Source organism: Procambarus clarkii, chromosome 52 (assembly GCF_040958095.1).
Source record: "Procambarus clarkii isolate CNS0578487 chromosome 52, FALCON_Pclarkii_2.0, whole genome shotgun sequence".
Lineage (NCBI taxonomy): Eukaryota > Metazoa > Arthropoda > Malacostraca > Decapoda > Cambaridae > Procambarus > Procambarus clarkii.
The window spans coordinates 14,033,047-14,054,460 of record NC_091201.1 but is presented as its reverse complement, the minus strand read 5'-3'; the positions used below and the strand labels follow the sequence as shown (position 1 = coordinate 14,054,460).

General features: G+C 44.5%; 1 protein-coding gene across 1 annotated transcript; it reads left to right on the top strand.

The window, feature by feature from the left end:
- The first annotated feature begins 19,015 nt into the window (after nucleotides 1–19,015).
- LOC123751239 (salivary glue protein Sgs-3-like) lies at nucleotides 19,016–19,720 on the top strand. Its single transcript, XM_045733337.2, has one exon. The coding sequence runs from the start codon at nucleotides 19,016–19,018 to the stop codon at nucleotides 19,718–19,720; it is 705 nt and encodes a 234-aa protein (XP_045589293.2).
- The last annotated feature ends 1,694 nt before the right edge of the window (nucleotides 19,721–21,414 follow it).

The following is a 21,414-nucleotide window of genomic DNA, read 5'->3' as shown; positions in this document are numbered from 1 at the left end:
TGGAGGTCGTGGAAGAAAAGGCTGACGATCTCCAGACTTAATATTCTTATTTTCATATTCATGTATTACTTGTGATTGTGTGTGTGTTCATGTAATTTGCGTCAGTAAATTCACACATTTTATCACTGTGTTTAAGTGTGCCTCCATTATAATATTTCTCTATGAGCATACACGAAGGTTATTATAGTACCACCTAGGGAACACTACGTTCTCTATAGAGGTTCTTATTGCCTGGAGAGTGGTAAAAACAGCACAGACTTATATAAAAGTGTACCCTTAGCCATCCGATCAGTATCAGTGCCTGAATGGTGGCAACTAGTAACGTGGTGGCTAGAGAGAGGTAAAGCCACACAGACCTTCCTGGGAGAGTACCCTGGGCCGACAGTCTAGTAGCAGATCTATGGGAGTAGCAATCTTCTGGCTACAAACAATATATAATACACCCACTGAACGGCATTGCTGGGGTGCAGATATAATAACGCAGCTGGCGACCTTGTTAAGAAGAAGATAGAGAAGACAGGCGGGAAAGGAGTTCCTGCAACCTTTTTGTCTGGCCGGCAAGACTCAGGGAGGTTATGGTTATAAGGTAAGCCTGAGTCTTCCTTCACTCCTCCACGGGTCCAGGCCGGAACTGTTAACAGTAGTTTTCCCGTGTTTGACTGAAGGGCTTCCAGGGTGAATCAGTGGCACCCCGTTTGGGGTATTGTTGGTCCTCTCCTGTGTGACCAAGGAGACTCCGGTGAATCCCGGAAGTCGGAGGGGCTGACTATTCGGCCTTTTGAGCCCCTAGCAGCCAAGTGCTAGCAGAGCCCCGGCCCACCCCCCGTGACAGCATCAATTTAAAAAGAGAAAGTTATGCCTGACTAACATGACTGAGTTATTACGACAGGAATACTAAAGTATCCCTTTCATAAGTAAGTAAAGTTGTTCCTGTCTCCTGAGACTGATGGATGCCTACTACCACTACTAAAGCAATACAGGAAAAACATGGCTGCGTACACTGTAAATTTTTATATTATCAAAGCATTTGACACTGTTCCTCATGATAGACTGGTGTCGAAAAAAAATTTCACTACTGATTTCGTCATTAGATAGTAATTTGTAATATTTACAAATAAGAAACTGGAATAACAGAGGGTGTCATACCCAAGTAACAGACATGAATTTATATTTGTATAAATAAAAATGGAAATGTTCGTTTGTTCAAAATCGCTAATCTCCGAAAGTTCTTCACCAATTGCTTTGAAATTTTTACACAATGTTCCATTCTCTTCCGGCCACGTTTTTATGTACATACTTTGTAGATGTCACGTCTGTGACGGTAAAAAAAATATGTTTTTTTCTGAAAAACTGTGCTTTTCATGTGTTTTTCATGTGAGGGAAATCATCGAAATCTCTTTACCGATTGCTGTGAAATTTTGACACAACGTTGAATTCGAATAGGCGCGTCTTTTTATAGATCTATTATATACATGCCTCACCTGTGACAGAAAAAAACATGTCTTTTTTTTTTAAAAACAGCGCCGTCTGTTGGACGTAAGAGCAACACATGCTGTAATCTCCGAAAGTTCTACACCGATTCCCTGAAATTTTAACACAACGTTAAATTCGAATAGGCGCGTCTTTATATATACCTACTATATAGATGCCACCCCTGTGACAGGTAAAAACATGCGTTTTTGAAAAACAGCGCCATCTGTTGCACATAATAGCATTATTTACGCTTTACTAAATATGTCACGAATTCCATTTCAATGTTTCCGATTGCATTAATAAATTTTAGTTACATAGAATTCGATTTATTTTATTTTTTATTTAATTATTTTGTGTGACATTGTGTTGGAATTGAGCTGTGTTGTTTACCATACCGTTCATTTCATGTGATGCCACACCTGTGACAGGTGAAACAATGCTTTTCTTGACAAACAGCGCCATCGGTTCCATGTAAGAGCAACACAAATGCTATCTATCTAAATAAAAATGGTAATGTTCGTTTGTTCAAAATCGCTAATCTCCAAAAGTTCTTCACCGATTGCTTTGAAATTTCCACATACTGTTCCATTCGCATCGGAGTGAGTTTTTATATACATACTATATAGATGTCACGTCTGTGATGGGGAAAAAACATGCTTATTTTGAAGTCTTTTTCATGTGTTTTTCATGTGAGGGAAATCTTCGAAACCTCTTTACCGATTGCTTTGAAATTTTCACACAACATTGCATTTGAATTGGAGAGTGTTTTTATACACTTACTATATACGTGCCTCACCTGTGACAGGAAAATCATGTTTTTTTTTTTAAATACAGCGCCATCTGTAGGACGTAAGACCAACACATATTGTAATCTCCGAAATTTCTTCACCAATAGCTTTGAAATTTTGACACAACATTCCATTCGAATATGTGCGTGTTTTTATATACCTACTATTTATATGCCACACCTGTGACAGGTAAAAACATGTTTTTTTTTAAAAAACAGCACCATCTGTTGCACTTAAGCGCAACACACGCTATACAAAATATGTTACGATTCCATTTCTTGGTTTCCGATTGCATTGATAAATTGAATTTTCATAGATTTTGATTTATTTGCATTTTTATTTAATTATTTTGTGTGACATGGCATTGGAATTGAGCTGTGTTGTTTACCATACTGTATATTTCGTGGGTATAGTTTATTTGTTGCTTTTTTCATTGTTTTTCATTTCATTTTTTAACTTCCTATTTTTCAGTGCAATTGGTGGTGAAATTGACCTGAGTCGATTGATCTGCGTTTGAATTGAAATATTTCGTTACTATTTTTTGTTTTGGTTTTGAAAACAAGAAAGTGGACAACACGTTTATTTCACAGCTGCAAATGTACAACAAACAGTTATGGATCCACCGGCTACAACGTTAACTGCTTTCTTCACGGTATGTCAAAATGAAGTGTTTGCAAAAACACTGCTGTATTCGGAAGTGCCTACGTATTACACATGGAATGCCAGTGGAAAATCATTTGAACGGCGCAAATGAGGAGAGCGAGTCGCCGGACAACCTGACATATTCACATAAACTACGATAGGCTGACTGTACACCGTGCATCCTAATCATGATGAATGTTTCTTTCTTCGCATGCTGTTGGTAAATGTGCCCGGTCCAACGTCTTTCCAGCAATGGAGACTTGTCAACGGTGTAACACATGCCACTTTCTGTAGTGCATGTCAAGCTCTGAATTTATTAGAGAACGACCGACACTGGGATGTATGCATTAATGACGCGTCCAACACATCACATCCAAATCAAATTCGTGCATTGTTTGCAGTCATATTGACCACCGGCTCTCCTTCATATTCTACAGAGTCATGGGAGATATATAAATCGCACATGACTGAAGATATTATCCGTCGAATACGCAAGGAAAATTCAAATATGAACATGGATTTCACAGCAAAAATCTACAACGCAGCATTGATATAGATTAAAGATTTGTGCTTAGAAATCGCAAACAAAGTTCTCAATCAATTGGACAAGCCATCACCGAATTGATCTGCTGCAGCTTCAATCGATGTAGAATTGCGTCATGAACAAAATTACAACACGCGTGATCTGTTGTCATATGTGCAATCAAATATTCCTAAGCTAACGCTTGAGCGAAAAGGCATTTACAATCAAATTATTTAAACTGTCAATAACGGGCTTGGAGAAATCTTCTTAGATGCGCCAGGAGGAACTGGTTAAACCTTCCTAATTAGATTGATTCTGGCAGCATTTCGATCCCAAAATGGCATAACCTTAACTCTTGCATCATCTGGAAAAGCTGCGACATTGCTACCAGGTAGAAGAATGCTACTTCGGCTTTGAAATTGCCATTGAACATGCAATTCATTGAAACTCCCACGTGCAACATTTCCAAGGCATCCAGAATGGAAAAAGTATTGCAGAAATGCTAAATTATTGTTTGGGATGAATGCATAATGGCCCACAAAAAAACGCTCGAGGCTCTTGATCGATCATGGCAAGATTTGCGTGGAAACATCAGACCATTTGGGAATGCATTAATATTGCATGCAGGAGATTTCAGGCAAACATTACCTGTAATTCTTCGATTGACACCAGCTGACGAAATAAATGCTTGCCTGAAGTACTCTACTTTGTAACGCTACGTAAAGACATTAAAATTAACTACAAATATGCATGTCCAGCTGCAAAACGATCCATCAGCTGAGATATACTCACATCAATTGCTGGAAACTGGGAACGGAAACGTGCCGGTTGATCTGACCTCAGGACGAATTTTATTGCCTCGTAACTTCAACAATTTAGTGACGACAAAAGAAGAATTGGTTGAAAAAGTATTTCCCAATATTCACACCAATTATAAGAGTCACGATTGACTGAGTGAACGAGCTGTTCTTGCGGCCAAGAACAAAGACGTCTACGAACTTAACAATATTATTCAGTCTAACATCCAAAGCAAGGCAGTCACATACAAGTCCGTCGACACTCTTGAGGAAGCAGATGAAGCGGGTAATTATCCAACAGAATTGTTGAATTCACTCGATCTGCCAGGGATACCATCACACGCACTGCAATTGAAAATCGGCTTGCCAATTATTATGTTGCAAAATATAAACCAGCCAAAACATGGCAACACCACGTGCCTTGCAGTAAAAAAAAATAATCAGCAACGTCGCAGAAGCAACAATCCTGACAGGACCTTTCAAAGGTGAAGATGTCCTCATTCCTCGCATTCCTGTTATTCCAACAGATAAGCCATTTCAATTTAAGAGATTGTAATTTCCAATTCGATTGGAGTTTGCAATCGCCATCAACAAAACTCAGGGCCAATCTTTAGAATTGTGCAGTTTATATCTAGACACGGATTGCTTCTCACATGGACAATTATATGTTGCGTGTTCTAGAGTCGGCAAACCAGACAATCTCTATATCTCCTCAGACAATAGAACAACAAAAAATATTGTATACCCACAAGCATTGTGAAATTAGACATATTAGAAACGTGCACTTTCTCTTTTCTTTCTTTCCCATTTAACCAGATTGAGCCACAGCAACGCGTGGCGGATACGGCTAGTTATTTATAAATTCTTTGTCATTCAGATACATATTATTCCTGTGGTGTTTAACACACCAATAAAAGTTTTGTGTGTTAAATATCAAGTGTTCCTAAACACAAATGTTATCTTTAAATTAATATAAATGCTTGAAGCAACACGGAAGGTGAGGAAGGCTCGCTACCGGAGTTGACATACACTCGCTTATTAACCCGTTAATGGTCGCTCGTTTATTAACCCTCTACCTGTCACTCGTTTACTTACCTTCTATGGGTCACTCGTTTATTAACCATCTTGGGGTCACTCATTTATTATCCATCTATGTGTCACTCATTATTAACCATATTCAGATCACTCGTTTATTAACCCACTACGGGTCACTCATTTATTAACCATCTTCTGGTCACTCGTTTATTATCCCACTACGGGTCACTCGTTTATTAACCATCTACGAGTCACTCGTTTATTATCCCACTACGGGTCACTCGTTTATTAACCATCTACGAGTCACTCGTTTATTATCCCACTACGGGTCACTCGTTTATTAACCATCTACGGGTCACTTGTTTATTAACCATCTACGAGTCACTTGTTTATTAACCATCTACGAGTCACTCGTTTATTAACCATCTACGAGTCACTCGTTTATTAACCATCTACGGGTCATTCGTATCTAGCGAGTCCACCTCGTTAACTCGCTATATGTGTCTGTATGGCCAGATGTCTACAGAGTTCAACTTGTATACTTAACTGGCAGGCACTGTGCTTTCCCTGCTGTGGAGGCACTGTGCTTTCCCTGCTGTGGAGGCACTGTGCTTTCCCTGCTGTGGAGGCACTGTGCTTTCCCTGCTGTGGAGGCACTGTGCTTTCCCTGCTGTGGAGGCACTGTGCTTTCTCTGCTGTGGAGGCACTGTGCTTTCCCTGTTGTGGAGGCACTGTGCTTTCCCTGCTGTGGAGGCACTGTGCTTTCTCTGCTGTGGAGGCACTGTGCTTTCCCTGCTGTGGAGGCACTGAGCTTTCCCTGCTGTGGAGACACTGTGCTTTCCCTGCTGTGGAGGCACTGTGCTTTCCCTGCTCTAGAGGCACTGTGCTTGCCCTGCTGTGGAGGCACAGTGCTTTCCCTGCTGTGGAGGCACTGTGCTTTCCCTGCAGTGGAGGCACTGTGCTTTCCCTGATGTGGAGGCACTATGCTTTCCCTGCTGTAGAGGCACTGTGCCTTCCCTGCTGTGGAGGTACTGTGCTTTCCCTGCTGTGGAGGCACTATGCTTTCTCTGCTGTGCAGGCATTGTACCTTCCCGGTTGTGGAGGCACTGTGCTTTTCCTGCTGTGGAGGCACTGTGCTTTCCCTGCTGTGGAGGCACTGTACTTGCCCTGCTGTAGAGACACTGTGCTTGCCTTGCAGTGGAGGCACTGTGCTTTCCCTGCTGTGGAGGCACTGTGCTTGCCCTGCTGTAGAGGCACTGTGCTTGCCCTGCTGTGGAGGCACTGTGCTTGCCCTGCTGTGGAGGCACTGTACTTGCCCTGCTGTGGAGGCACTGTGCTTGCCCTGCTGTGGAGGCACTGTACTTGCCCTGCTGTGGAGGCACTGTACTTGCCCTGCTGTGGAGGCACTGTACTTGCCCTGCTGTGGAGGCACTGTACTTGCCCTGCTGTGGAGGCACTGTACTTGCCCTGCTGTGGAGGCACTGTACTTGCCCTGCTGTGGAGGCACTGTACTTGCCCTGCTGTGGAGGCACTGTACTTGCCCTGCTGTGGAGGCAATGGACATTCAGAAAGTTTTCACCATGAGTGCAGTATCGTGGATCTCCTGAAGGAGTAGAAGTAAACGTTCATTCTCCGGTGAGCGTCATGGGAGCTGAACGTCTCCACCACGTTCTTCCAGCAGGTGAACACGCGTCTTCAAACGCCCACTCCCAGCTCCCGAATCCAGTCACTTGGGCTGGACAGTAGAGCGACGGTCTAGCTTCATGCAGGTCCGCGTTCAATCCGTCCAAGGATTGAACGCCGGATTTCAATCCAATCCGTTCAATGTGTCCGTCCAAGTGGTTGGATGGACACAATTCCTTTACTCTCTGTACCATCCCAAATCCTTAACCTGATCCCTTCCCAGTGCTATATAGTCGTAAGGGCTTGGCGCTTTCCCCTGATAGTTACCTTCTCTTCTTGGCACAACTAAACATTTTGCGAGATTAATCCCTTTTCCTTATCTGTAGATAATTGGCCAATTTCCATTACGATCGGAGTCAGCATGTTTTCTCTGTTGACCCGGTTGTAAAGCAAGCAACCCGGTTACTAAGCAAGGAACCCGGTAACTAAGCAAGGAACCCGGTTAATAAGCAAGGAACCCGGTTACTAAGCAAGGAACCCGGTAACTAAGCAAGGAACCCAGTTAATAAGCAAGGAACCCGGTTACTAAGCAAGGAACCCAGTTAATAAGCAAGGAACCCGGTAACTAAGCAAGGAACCCGGTTAATAAGCAAGGAACCCGGTAACTAAGCAAGGAACCCGGTTAATAAGCAAGGAACCCGGTAACTAAGCAAGGAACCCAGTTAATAAGCAAGGAACCCGGTAACTAAGCAAGGAACCCGGTTAATAAGCAAGGAACCCGGTAACTAAGCAAGGAACCCGGTTAATAAGCAAGGAACCCGGTTACTAAGCAAGGAACCCGGTAACTAAGCAAGGAACCCAGTTAATAAGCAAGGAACCCGGTTACTAAGCAAGGAACCCGGTAACTAAGCAAGGAACCCGGTTAGTAAGCAAGGAACCCGGTAACTAAGCAAGGAACCCGGTTAATAAGCAAGGAACCCGGTAACTAAGCAAGGAACCCGGTTAATAAGCAAGGAACCCGGTAACTAAGCAAGGAACCCAGTTAATAAGCAAGGAACCTGGTAACTAAGCAAGGAACCCGGTTAATAAGCAAGGAACCCGGTAACTAAGCAAGGAACCCGGTTAATAAGCAAGGAACCCGGTAACTAAGCAAGGAACCCGGTTAATAAGCAAGGAACCCGGTTACTAAGCAAGGAACCCGGTAACTAAGCAAGGAACCCAGTTAATAAGCAAGGAACCCGGTAACTAAGCAAGGAACCCGGTTAATAAGCAAGGAACCCGGTTACTAAGCAAGGAACCCGGTTAATAAGCAAGGAACCCGGTTACTAAGCAAGGAACCCGGTAACTAAGCAAGGAACTCGGTTAATAAGCAAGGAACCCGGTAACTAAGCAAGGAACTCGGTTAATAAGCAAGGAACCCGGTAACTAAGCAAGGAACCCAGTTAATAAGCAAGGAACCCGGTAACTAAGCAAGGAACCCGGTTAATAAGCAAGGAACCCGGTTACTAAGCAAGGAACCCGGTAACTAAGCAAGGAACTCGGTTAATAAGCAAGGAACCCGGTAACTAAGCAAGGAACTCGGTTAATAAGCAAGGAACCCGGTTAATAAGCAAGGAACCCGGTAACTAAGCAAGGAACCCGGTTAATAAGCAAGGAACCCGGTAACTAAGCAAGGAACCCGGTTAATAAGCAAGGAACCCGGTAACTAAGCAAGGAACCCGGTTAATAAGCAAGCAACCCGGTAACTAAGCAAGGAACCCGGTTAATAAGCAAGGAACCCGGTAACTAAGCAAGGAACCCGGTTAATAAGCAAGGAACCCCGGTAACTAAGCAAGGAACCCGGTTAATAAGCAAGGAACCTGGTAACTAAGCAAGGAACCCGGTTACTAAGCAAGGAACCCGGTAACTAAGCAAGGAACCCGGTTACTAAGCAAGGAACCCGGTAGCTAAGCAAGGAACCCGGTTAATAAGCAAGGAACCCGGTTTTGAAGCAAGAAGCTCGTTATGAAGCAAAGATCCAAAACATTCATCGGTACGTGAAACAGGTTCACCGATGTTCCTTTAAAGTTTGTTAATGTTAATATCCCAGTATATTTGACATGCAACAACATGCGCAACATTCTCAAGTCGATTCACAATCGACTTGAGAATGGTCCAGGACGGACCGAAACGTCGTCGTCCCTTCACTTTCTACTGTGGTTTGGTCAACATATTTCAGCCACGTTATTGTGACTCCTCGTCTGCATATGTAATAAATATATGACGGCAGCGACCAACCTGTAAGCCAAGCTCGAGCGTTACCTGCCAATAGTACGGCTCACGTTAGCAGGAACCAGCTGCTCTGTAGCTAAGCATTCCCAAATGCTTTCCCAAGCCAGTATAACTATTAATGAGAGTGGCTCATTACGTGAGTGAGCCACTCCTATTAAGAGAGTGGCATTGTTTAAATGTTTACCTTCTGATATAATATGTCCATCTCATTTTCGCACAACTGGTAAAGGAGGAGAAGCAGACTCGATAACTGGGAAAAAAGTAAATAAGAGAGTACCTAAAGGATAGAAAGCAAAGAGTCACAGTCAGAGACAAGGTATCAAACTGGAGGAATATAACAGAGTCACACAAAGTTCTCTCCTAGGACCGCTGCTCTTCCTAATTTATGTGAATGACTTACTCGAGGGAGTCAGCACAGACATTAATGTTTGCTGAAATGTTTAAATGTTTAAACTCCAGAAGTGGTCAAACAAATGGTTGCTGGAATTGAATTCCAACAAATATAACTCAGTGAAGAAATAAAAGGGTGAGAGGAGACCAGAAGAGACTTTATTGTGCAATATTTTCACAATAAGGGGAAAGCAACTGTAAGAATCAGAAAAATAAAAATATTTGGGAGTGGGTATAATTCTAAAATTAACAGCTTAGCAACGCATAAATAGGATAGCAGCGGCAGCATATGAGACGGTAGCAAATATATGCACATTATTTTGAAGCCAAAATCATGACTCCTTCAAGGCAATCTACACAACATTTGTTAGACTAACACTGGATAGTGAAACACTTGAGGGAGCAGGCGACCAAACACATGGTACCAGCCGGGAGAAGAAATCCTTAAGGAATCAGTAAAAGAGAAAGATCTGAGGAGTGATATAATAATAATAATAATAATAATAATAATAATAATAATAATAGTAATAATAATTCATTGTGTGGGGGGGGGGGGCATGAAGCCGGTGCCCGGTTTATATCGTATAAACGAGGTTTATACCTCGTATAAACCTCGATAGTACACCTCGATAGTATATCGAGGTTTCTCCCACCAATAGGGTCGAATTACTGACCCCTTTCAGGACGTAACTCCACAACACGCTGACTAACTCCTGAGTACCAACTTACTGCTAGGTGAACAGCGACATTAGGTGAAAGGAAATGTGCCCAACCATTTCTGTCTCGCCCAGGATTCGAACCAGAAATTCTCGATTATGCGTAAAGAGCAAACCAGACTGCACTACCGCGACCGTTTCACACCACACACTATCACACCAGACCTGTCCCTTGAACCCCATATCACACGTTTGTCATCAGCGGCGTTTATAAAACCTGCCTCCAGAAACTTGTGAAAGGAATCATTCAGAATTTTGTATACCTCATATATCAGACCAATTCTATAGTATGTGACTTTAGCGTGGAGTCTACATCTACTCAAAAACACAGCGAAGTAGGAAAAGGTTCAGAGGTATGCCACTAGACTAGTCCCCGAGCTGAGGGGTATGAGCTACGAGGAAAGATTACTGGAACTAAACCTCACGACATTGGAAGACAGAAGAGTTAGAGGAAACAACCACTTTCAAATTTTTAGACGCATTAACAAGGAAGATAAATATATAATAATATAAAATCTATTTAGCACGGGAGGTACACGAACAAGGGAACACAGGTGGAAACCTTGTAAATAAATGAGCAGAAGGGTCGTTATAAAAAACATTATCATCACACAGCCTTGTTACTTAGCAGTAAATAGGTACCTGCGAGTTAGACAGCTGCTACGGGTTGCTTCCTGGGGATGTGAAACAAAAAAGACGCCTGGTCGAGGACCGGGCCGCAGGGACTCTAAGCCCCGAAATCATCTCATGATAACCTCAAGATAACCTCACCCCACATCCACCACACCCATCCCACAACCACCACTAATACCACTCATCCACAACTATCATCTTTTATCCACCACTATCATCACACATCCACCACTATCACAACACATATGTCACTATCACCACACATCCACCACTATCACCACACATCTATCACTATCACCACACATCTATCACTCTCACCACATATCCACCACTATCACCACACATCTATCACTATCATCACACATCCACCACTATCACCACACATCCTTAACTATCACCACATATTCACCACTATCACCACACATCCACCACTATTATCACCCATCCACCACTATCACCACACATCCACCACTATCACCACCCATGCATCACTATTACCACACATTCACCACTATCACCACTATCACCACACATACACAACTATCACACACACCCTTCACTATCACCACACATCCTTCACTTTCAACACACATCCACCACTATCACCACACATCCATCACTATCACCACATATCCATCACTATCACAACACATGCCTCACTAACACCACACATCCATCACTATCACCACACATGCCTCACAATCACAACACATCTTTCACTATCACCACACATCCATCACTATCACAAAACATCCATCACTATCACCACACATCCACAACTATCACCACACATCCATCACTATCACCACACATCCACAACTATCACCACACATGCCTCACTAACACCACACATCCATCACTATCACCACACATGCCTCACAATCACAACACATCTTTCACTATCACCACACATCCATCACTATCACAAAACATCCATCACTATCACCACACATCCACAACTATCACCACACATCAACCAATATCACCACACATCCATAACTATCACCACACATCCATCACTATCACCACACATCCACCACTATCACCACACGTGCCTCACTATCACCACACATCCATCACTATCACCACACTTGCCTCACTATCACAACACAGCTTTCACTATCACCACACATCCTTCACTATCACAACACATCCATCACTATCACCACATATCCATCACAATCACCACACATCCACCATTATCAACACACATACACCACTATCACCACACATGCACGACAATCACCACACATACATTACTATCATAAAACATCCACCACTATCACAACACATCCACCACTATAACCTCACATCCACCACTCTCACCACACATCCACCACTATCATCACACAATCTCCACTATCACCACACATACATCACTATCACCACACATCCATCACTATCGACACACATCTATCACTATCACCACACATGCATCACTATCACCACACATCCATCACAATCACCACACATTCACCACTATCACCACACATCCATCACTATCACCACACATCCATCACTATCACCATACATCCACCACTATCACCACACATCCACCACTATCATCACACATACACCACTATCCTCACACATCCACCACTATCATCACACATCCACCACTATCACCAAACATCCACAACTATCACCACACATCCACCACTATCACCACACATCCACCACTATCATCACACATACACCACTATCCCCACACATCCACCACTATCATCACACATCCACCACTATCACCACACATCCACCACTATCACCACACATCAATCAGTATCACCACATATCCACCACTATCACCACACATCCACAACTACCACCACACATCCACCACTATCACCACACATCCATCAGTATCACCACACATCCACTACTATCACCACACATCCATCAGTATCACCACACATCCAACACTATCACCACACTTCAATCACTCTCACCACACATCCACCACTATCACGACATATCCATCACTATCACAACCCAACCATCCATCACTATCACAACACATTCACCACTCTCACCACACATCCACCACTATCACCAAACATCCATCACTATCACCAAACATCCACCACTATCACCACACATCCACCACTATCATCACACACCCACAACTATCACCACACATCCAACACAATCACCAGACTTCCCTCACTATCACCACACTTCAATCACTCTCTCCACACATCCACCACTATTACCACCCATCCATCACTATCACCACCAATCCATCACTATCACCACACATCCACCACTATCACCACACATCCACAACTACCACCACACATCCACCACTATCACCACACATCCACCACTATCCCCACAAATCCACCACTATCACCACACATCCACCACTATCACCACACATCCATCAGTATCACCAAATATCCACCACTATCACCACACATCCATCAGTATCACCACACATCTACCACTATCACCACACTTCAATCACTCTCACCACATATCCACCACTATCACGACATATCCATCACTATCACCACCCATCCATCTATCACTATCACCACACATTAATCACTCAAACCTCACAACCACTAATATCACCACTATCACCACACATCCCCAACTATCACCACACATCCACCACTATCACCCCACATCCACAACTACCACCACACATTCACCACTATCACCACACATCCACCAGTATCACCACACATCCACCACTATCACCACACTTCAATCATTCTCACCACACATCCACCACTATCACGACATATCCATCACTATCACAACCCATCCATCCATCACTATCACCACACATCTGCAACTATCACCACACATCTACCACTATCACCACACATCCATCATAATCACCACACATCCACCACTCTCACAACACATCCACCACTATCACCACATATCCATCACAATCACCACACATCCACCATTATCACCACACATCCACCACTATCACCACACATCCACCACTATCACCTCACATCCACCACTCTCACCACACATCCACCACTATCATCACACAATCTTCACTATCACCACACATACATCACTATCACCACACATCCATCACTATCGACTCACATCAATCACTATCACCACACAAATGCCTAACTATCACCACACATCCATCACAATCACCACACAACCACCACTATCACCACACATCCATCACTATCATCACACATCCACCACTATCACCACACATCCACCACTATCATCACACAACCACCACTATCACCAAACATCCACCACTATCACCACACATCCACCACTATCACCACACATCCACCACTATCACCATACATCCACCACTATCACCACACATCCACCACTATCACCACACATCAATCAGTATCACCACATATCCACCACTATCACCACACATTCACAACTACCACCACACATCCACCACTATCACCACACATCCATCTGTATCACCACACATCCACCACTATCACCACACTTCAATCACTCTCACCACACATCCACCACTATCACGACATATCTATCACTATCACCACACATCCATCCATCACTATCACCACACATTCACCACTCTCACCACACATCCACCACTTTCACCACACATCCACCACTATCATCACACACCCACAACTATCACCACACATCCAACACTATCACTACACTTCCCTCACTATCACCACACTTCAATCACTCTCATCACACATCCACCACTATTACCACACATCCATCACTATCACCACCTATCCATCACTATCACCACTCTTCCCCCACTATCACCACACATCCACAACTATCACCACACATCCATCAGTATCACCACTTATCCACCACTATCACCACACATCCATCAGTATCTTCTTGAGGTTATCTTGAGATGATTTCGGGGCTTTAGTGTCCCCGCGGCCCGGTCCTCGACCAGGCCTTCACCCCCAGGAAGCAGCCCGTGACAGCTGACTAACTCCCAGGTACCTATTTACTGCTAGGTAACAGGGGCATTCAGGGTGAAAGAAACTTTGCCCATTAGTTTCTGCCTCGTGCGGGAATCGAACCTGCGCCACAGAATTACGAGTCCGGCGTGCTATCCACCAGGCTACGAGGCACCCCTATCACCACACATTCACCACTCTCACCACACATCCACCACTATCACCACACATCCATCACTATCACCAAACATCCACCACTTTCACCACACATCCACCACTATCACCAAACATCCACAACTATCACCACATATCTACAACTATCACCACACATCCACCATTATCACCACACATCCGCCACTCTCACCACACATCCATCACTATCACCACACAATCTCCCCTATCACCCCACATCCATCACTATCTCCACACATCCATCACTATCACCACACTTCAATCACTCTCACCACACATCCACCACTATTACCACACATTCATCACTATTACCACCTATCCATCACTATCACCATACATCCACCACTATCACCACACATCCACAACTATCACCACACATCTACAACTATCATAACACATCCACCATTATCACCACACATCCACCACTATCACCACACATTCACCACTATCACCACACATCCACCACTATCACCACACATCCACCACTGTCACCACACATACATCACTCTCACCACACATGTTATTACAACACATCCATCACTATCACCACTCATCCACCATTATCACCAAACATACATCACTATCACCACACATCGATCACTATCATAACACATCCCTCACTATCCCCGCACATGCATTACTATCACTACACATGCATAACTATTACCACATCTGTCACTTTTTCCACACATCCATCACTATCACCATACATCCATCACTATCACCACACATGCCTCATTATCACCACTCTTCCATCACTATCACCACACATCCACAACTATCACCACACGTGCCTCACTATCACCAGACATCCATCACTATCACAACACATCCACCACTATCACCACACACATGCCTCACTATCACCACACATTCATTACTATCACTACACATGCCTCACTATCACAACACATCTTTCACTATAATCACACATCCATCACTATCTCAACACATCTATCACTATCACCGCACATCCACAACTATCACCACACATGACTCACTATCACCACACATCTATCAATATCACCACACATCAACCTCTATCACAACACATTCATCACTATCACCCCACATCCATCACTATCACCACACTTGCCTCACTATCACCACACATCCATCAATATCACCACATATCCATCACTATCACTACACATTAATCACTATTACCACACATGCATCACTATCACCACACATCCACCACTATCAACACACATACATCACTATCACCACACATCTATCACTCTCGCCACACATCTATCACTATCACCATACATGCCTCACTATCACCACACATCCATCAAAATCACCACACATCCACTATTATCACCACACATCCAACACTATCACCACACATCCAACACTATCACCACACATCCATCACTATCATCACACTTCAATCACTCTCACCACACATCCACCACTATCACGATATATCCATCACTATCACCACCCACATATCCATCATTATCAGCACCCATCCATCCATCACTATCACCACACATTCACCACTCTCACCACACATCCACCACTATCACCACACATCCACCACTATCACCACACATCCACAACTATCACCACACATCCACCACTATCACCATACATCCATCACTATCACCACACATCTACCACTATGACCACAAATCCACCACTATCACCACATATCCACCACTCTCACCACACATCCATCACAATCACCACACATCCACCATTATCACCACACATACACTACTATCACCACACATGCACGACAATTACCACACATCCATCACTATCACCACACATCCACCACTATCACCACACATCCACCACTATCACCACACATCCACCACTCTCATCACATATCCACCACTATTACCACCCAATCTCTACTATCACCAAACATACATCACTATCGACACGCATCTATCACAATCACCACACATGCCTCACTATCACCACACATCCATCTCAATCACCACACATCCACCACTATCACCACACATCCATCACTATCACCACACATCCATCACTATCACCACACATCCACCACTATCATCACACATCCTCCACTTTCACCACTCACCCACCACTATCACCAAACATACATCATTATCACCACACATCGATCACTATCATAACACATCCGTCACTATCCCTACACATGAATAACTATTACCACATCTGTCATTATTACCACACATCCATCACTATCACAACACATCTACTACTATCACCACACATGCATCATTATCACCACTCATCCATCGGTATCACCACACATGCCTCACTATCACAACACATCTTTCACTATCACCACACATCCATCACTATCACAACACATCCATCACTATCACCACACATCCACAACTATCACCACACATGCCTCACTATCACCACACATCCATCACTATAACAACACATCCACCCCTATCACCACACATGCGTAACTATCACCACACATTCATCACTATCACTACACGTACCTCACTATCACAACACATCTTTCACTATCACCACACATCAATCACTATCACAACACATCTATCACTATCACCGCACATCCACAACTATCACCACACATTACTCACTAACACCACACATCGATCTATATCACCACACATCCACCTCTATGAAAACACATTCATCACTATCGCCACACATGCCTCACTATCACCACACATCCATCAATATCACCACATATCCATCACTATCACCACATATCAATCACTATCACCACACATGCATCACTATCACCACACATCCACCACTATCACCACACATCCATCACTCTCACCACACATATATCACTATCACAATACATGCCTCGCTATCACCACACATCCATCAAAATCACCACACAGCCACTATTATCACCACACATACATCACTATCACCACACATCCACTATTACCACCACACATCCAACACTATCACCACACATCCAACACTATCACCACACATCTATCACTATCAACACACATCCATCACTATCACCGCACATCCATCACTGTCACCACTTATCCACCACTATAACCACACATCCACCACTATCACCACACATCCACCACTATCACCACACATCCACCACTGTCACGACACATCCATCACTATCACCACAAAACCATCACTATCACCACACATCCACCACTATCACCAGACTTCAATCACTATCACCAAACATCCACCACTATCACCACCCATCTACCACTATCATCATACATCCACCACTATCACCACACATCCACCACTATCATCACACATCCACCACTATCACCACACATCCACCACTATCACCACACATCCACCACTATCACCACACATCCACCACTATCACCACACATCCATCACTATCACCACACATCCACCACTATCACCACACATCCATCACTATCACCACACATCCACCACTATCACCACACATCCATCACTATCACCACACATCCATCACTATCACCACACATCCATCACTATCAACACACATCCATCACTATCAACACAGATCCACCACTATCACCACACATCCATCACTATCACCACACATACATCACTATCACCACACATCCATCACTATCACCATCACCACACTATCACTTTCTGTTAACGTCACAAAATATGGTGTACAATAAGGGATGAGGACACCAGGGGGCTGGAAGAGGACCGCAGCTGTTCACAACCACCTGGGACACAAGCCGGTCACCTCGGAAACATATAATGTAGAGATCTTCAGTAATAATAATAGTACCTGAGATCAGCCGGACAATGTTGACATGAAAATGTCTGAATTTAACCAAGAATTTTACGCATAACTGTACGATATAAAGAACTAGGATCCTGGAATTTATTTTTTGATGTGGTGTGTATAATACATGTTGTGTATTACTTCAGCTGTATCCTGCACTTCTTATGTTCCACTCTGGTCTCCGATCTGTAGTATAGAAAGAGGTTCACAAGAGCGCGTACAGATACGGATGATGAAGTTAATCCTAGGAATTAGACGGCTTCCTAATGAAGCGGATTTGCTCGCCATTCTTTACAAAATACGTTTTGATGAATGGCAGCAGCAGCATACGGCTTTAAAAGTCAACGACAGACAGAGAAGGCAACGACCGACAGGCAAAGCAACGACCGATGGACAAGGCAACGACCGACAGGCAAAGCAACGACCGACAGGCAAGGCAACGACCTACATGTAAGGCAACGACCGACGGGCAAGGCAACGACCTACAGGCAAGGCAACGACCTACAGGCAAGGCAACGACCTACAGGCAAGGCAACGACTGACGGGCAAGGCAACGACCGAGAGACAAGGCAACGACCGACGGACAAGGCAACGACCGACGGACAAGGCAACGACCGACGGACAAGGCAACGACCGACAGGCAAGGCAACGACCGACAGACAAGGCAACGACCGATGGACAAGGCAACGACCGACAGACAAGGCAACGACTGACGGACAAGGCAACGACCTACAGACAAGGCAACGACCTACATGTAAGGCAACGACTGACGGACAAGGCAACGACCTACAGGCAAGGCAACGACCTACAGACAAGGCAACGACCGACGGACAAGGCAACGACCTACAGACAAGGCAACGACCTACAGACAAGGCAACGACTGACGGACAAGGCAACGACCTACATGTAAGGCAACGACCGACGGACAAGGCAACGACCTACAGACAAGGCAACGACCTACAGACAAGGCAACGACCTACAGACAAGGCAACGACCTACAGGCAAGGCAACGACTGACGGACAAGGCAACGACCTACATGTAAGGCAACGACTGACGGACAAGGCAACGACCTACAGGCAAGGCAACGACCTACAGGCAAGGCAACGACCTACATGTAAGGCAACGACTGACGGACAAGGCAACGACCTACAGGCAAGGCAACGACCTACATGTAAGGCAACGACCAACAGACAAGGCAACGACCAACAAACAAGGCAACGACCAACAGACAAGGCAACGACCGACATGTAAGGCAAAGACCTACAGACAAGGCAACGACCTACAGACAAGGCAACGACCTACAGACAAGGCAACGACCAACAGACAAGGCAACGACCAACAAACAAGGCAACGACCAACAGACAAGGCAACGACCGACATGTAAGGCAACGACCGACGGACAAGGCAACGACCTACATGTAAGGCAACGACCGACGGACAAGGCAACGACCAACAGACAAGGCAACGACCAACAGACAAGGCAACGACCTACAGGCAAGGCAACGACCTACATGTAAGGCAACGACCAACAAACAAGGCAACGACCAACAGACAAGGCAACGACCGACATGTAAGGCAACGACTTACAGGCAAGGCAACGACCTACATTTAAGGCAACGACCGACGGGCAAGGTAACGACCAACAGACAAGGCAACGACCAACAGACAAGGCAACGACCTACAGGCAAGGCAACGACTTACATGTAAGGCAACGACCGACAGGCAAGGCAACGACCTACATGTAAGGCAACGACCGACGGGCAAGGCAACGACCTACAGACAAGGCAACGACCGACAGGCAAGGCAACGACCGACAGACAAGGCAACGACCGACAGGCAAGGCAACGACCGACAGACAAGGCAACGACCGACAGGCAAGGCAACGACCGACAGACAAGGCAACGACCGACAGGCAATTCAACGACCTACATGTAAGGCAACGACCGACAGACAAAGCAACGACCAACAAACAAGGCAACGACCTACAGACAAGGCAACGACCAACAAACAAGGCAACGACCAACAAACAAGGCAACGACCTACAGGCAAGGCAACGACCTACATGTAAGGCAACGACCGACAGGCAAGACAACGACCGACAGATAAAGCAACGAAGGCAGCCTCAGTAAAGGAATTAGGGAAGCGAATTTTAGTTGTTGGGGAATCCCTGGTGAGTCATTTGGATACAACTTTATGTGCCAGAGATAATGGGAACAGGTTAAGGGTTTGCTATCTGGGAGCAGGAGTAAGGGATATTGTTAAAACCTGGAATGGAATTATGTCTGTAAATGGGAACAAACGCATTATTTGTATCAGTGCATTTGGAAATTATGTAGAACGAGTTTGGAGTGAGTCACTGATACAGAGGTTTAAGACAGCCTTAGAATTAGTTAGGAGCAAGGGAAGAATCCTGATCATATGTGGCAGTCTTCCAAGAAAGGGTGTTGGAAATGATGGTTGTCGAGGTCACTTGGTGTCAATTCCCTACTGGACAAATATTGCAAATCAAATGCAATATCATTCATTGATAACTGGGAACACTTCTGTGGAAGGAATGACACGTATGCTCGGGATTGGGTGCATTTATCTAGGGCTGGGGTTGTTGTTGTTGCCAACTCGTTAGAACCTGTGGTCGGAGGGGTTTGTTTGGGTTAAACTGTTAGTAGATGCAGAATGCATAGTAGATTATGGTGCAGAAATGGGTATGGGG

Bases quoted from the DNA above. Each gene is read 5' to 3' on its own strand.
- LOC123751239 (XM_045733337.2), top strand. From the start codon at position 19,016: ATGGCAGCAGCAGCATACGGCTTTAAAAGTCAACGACAGACAGAGAAG.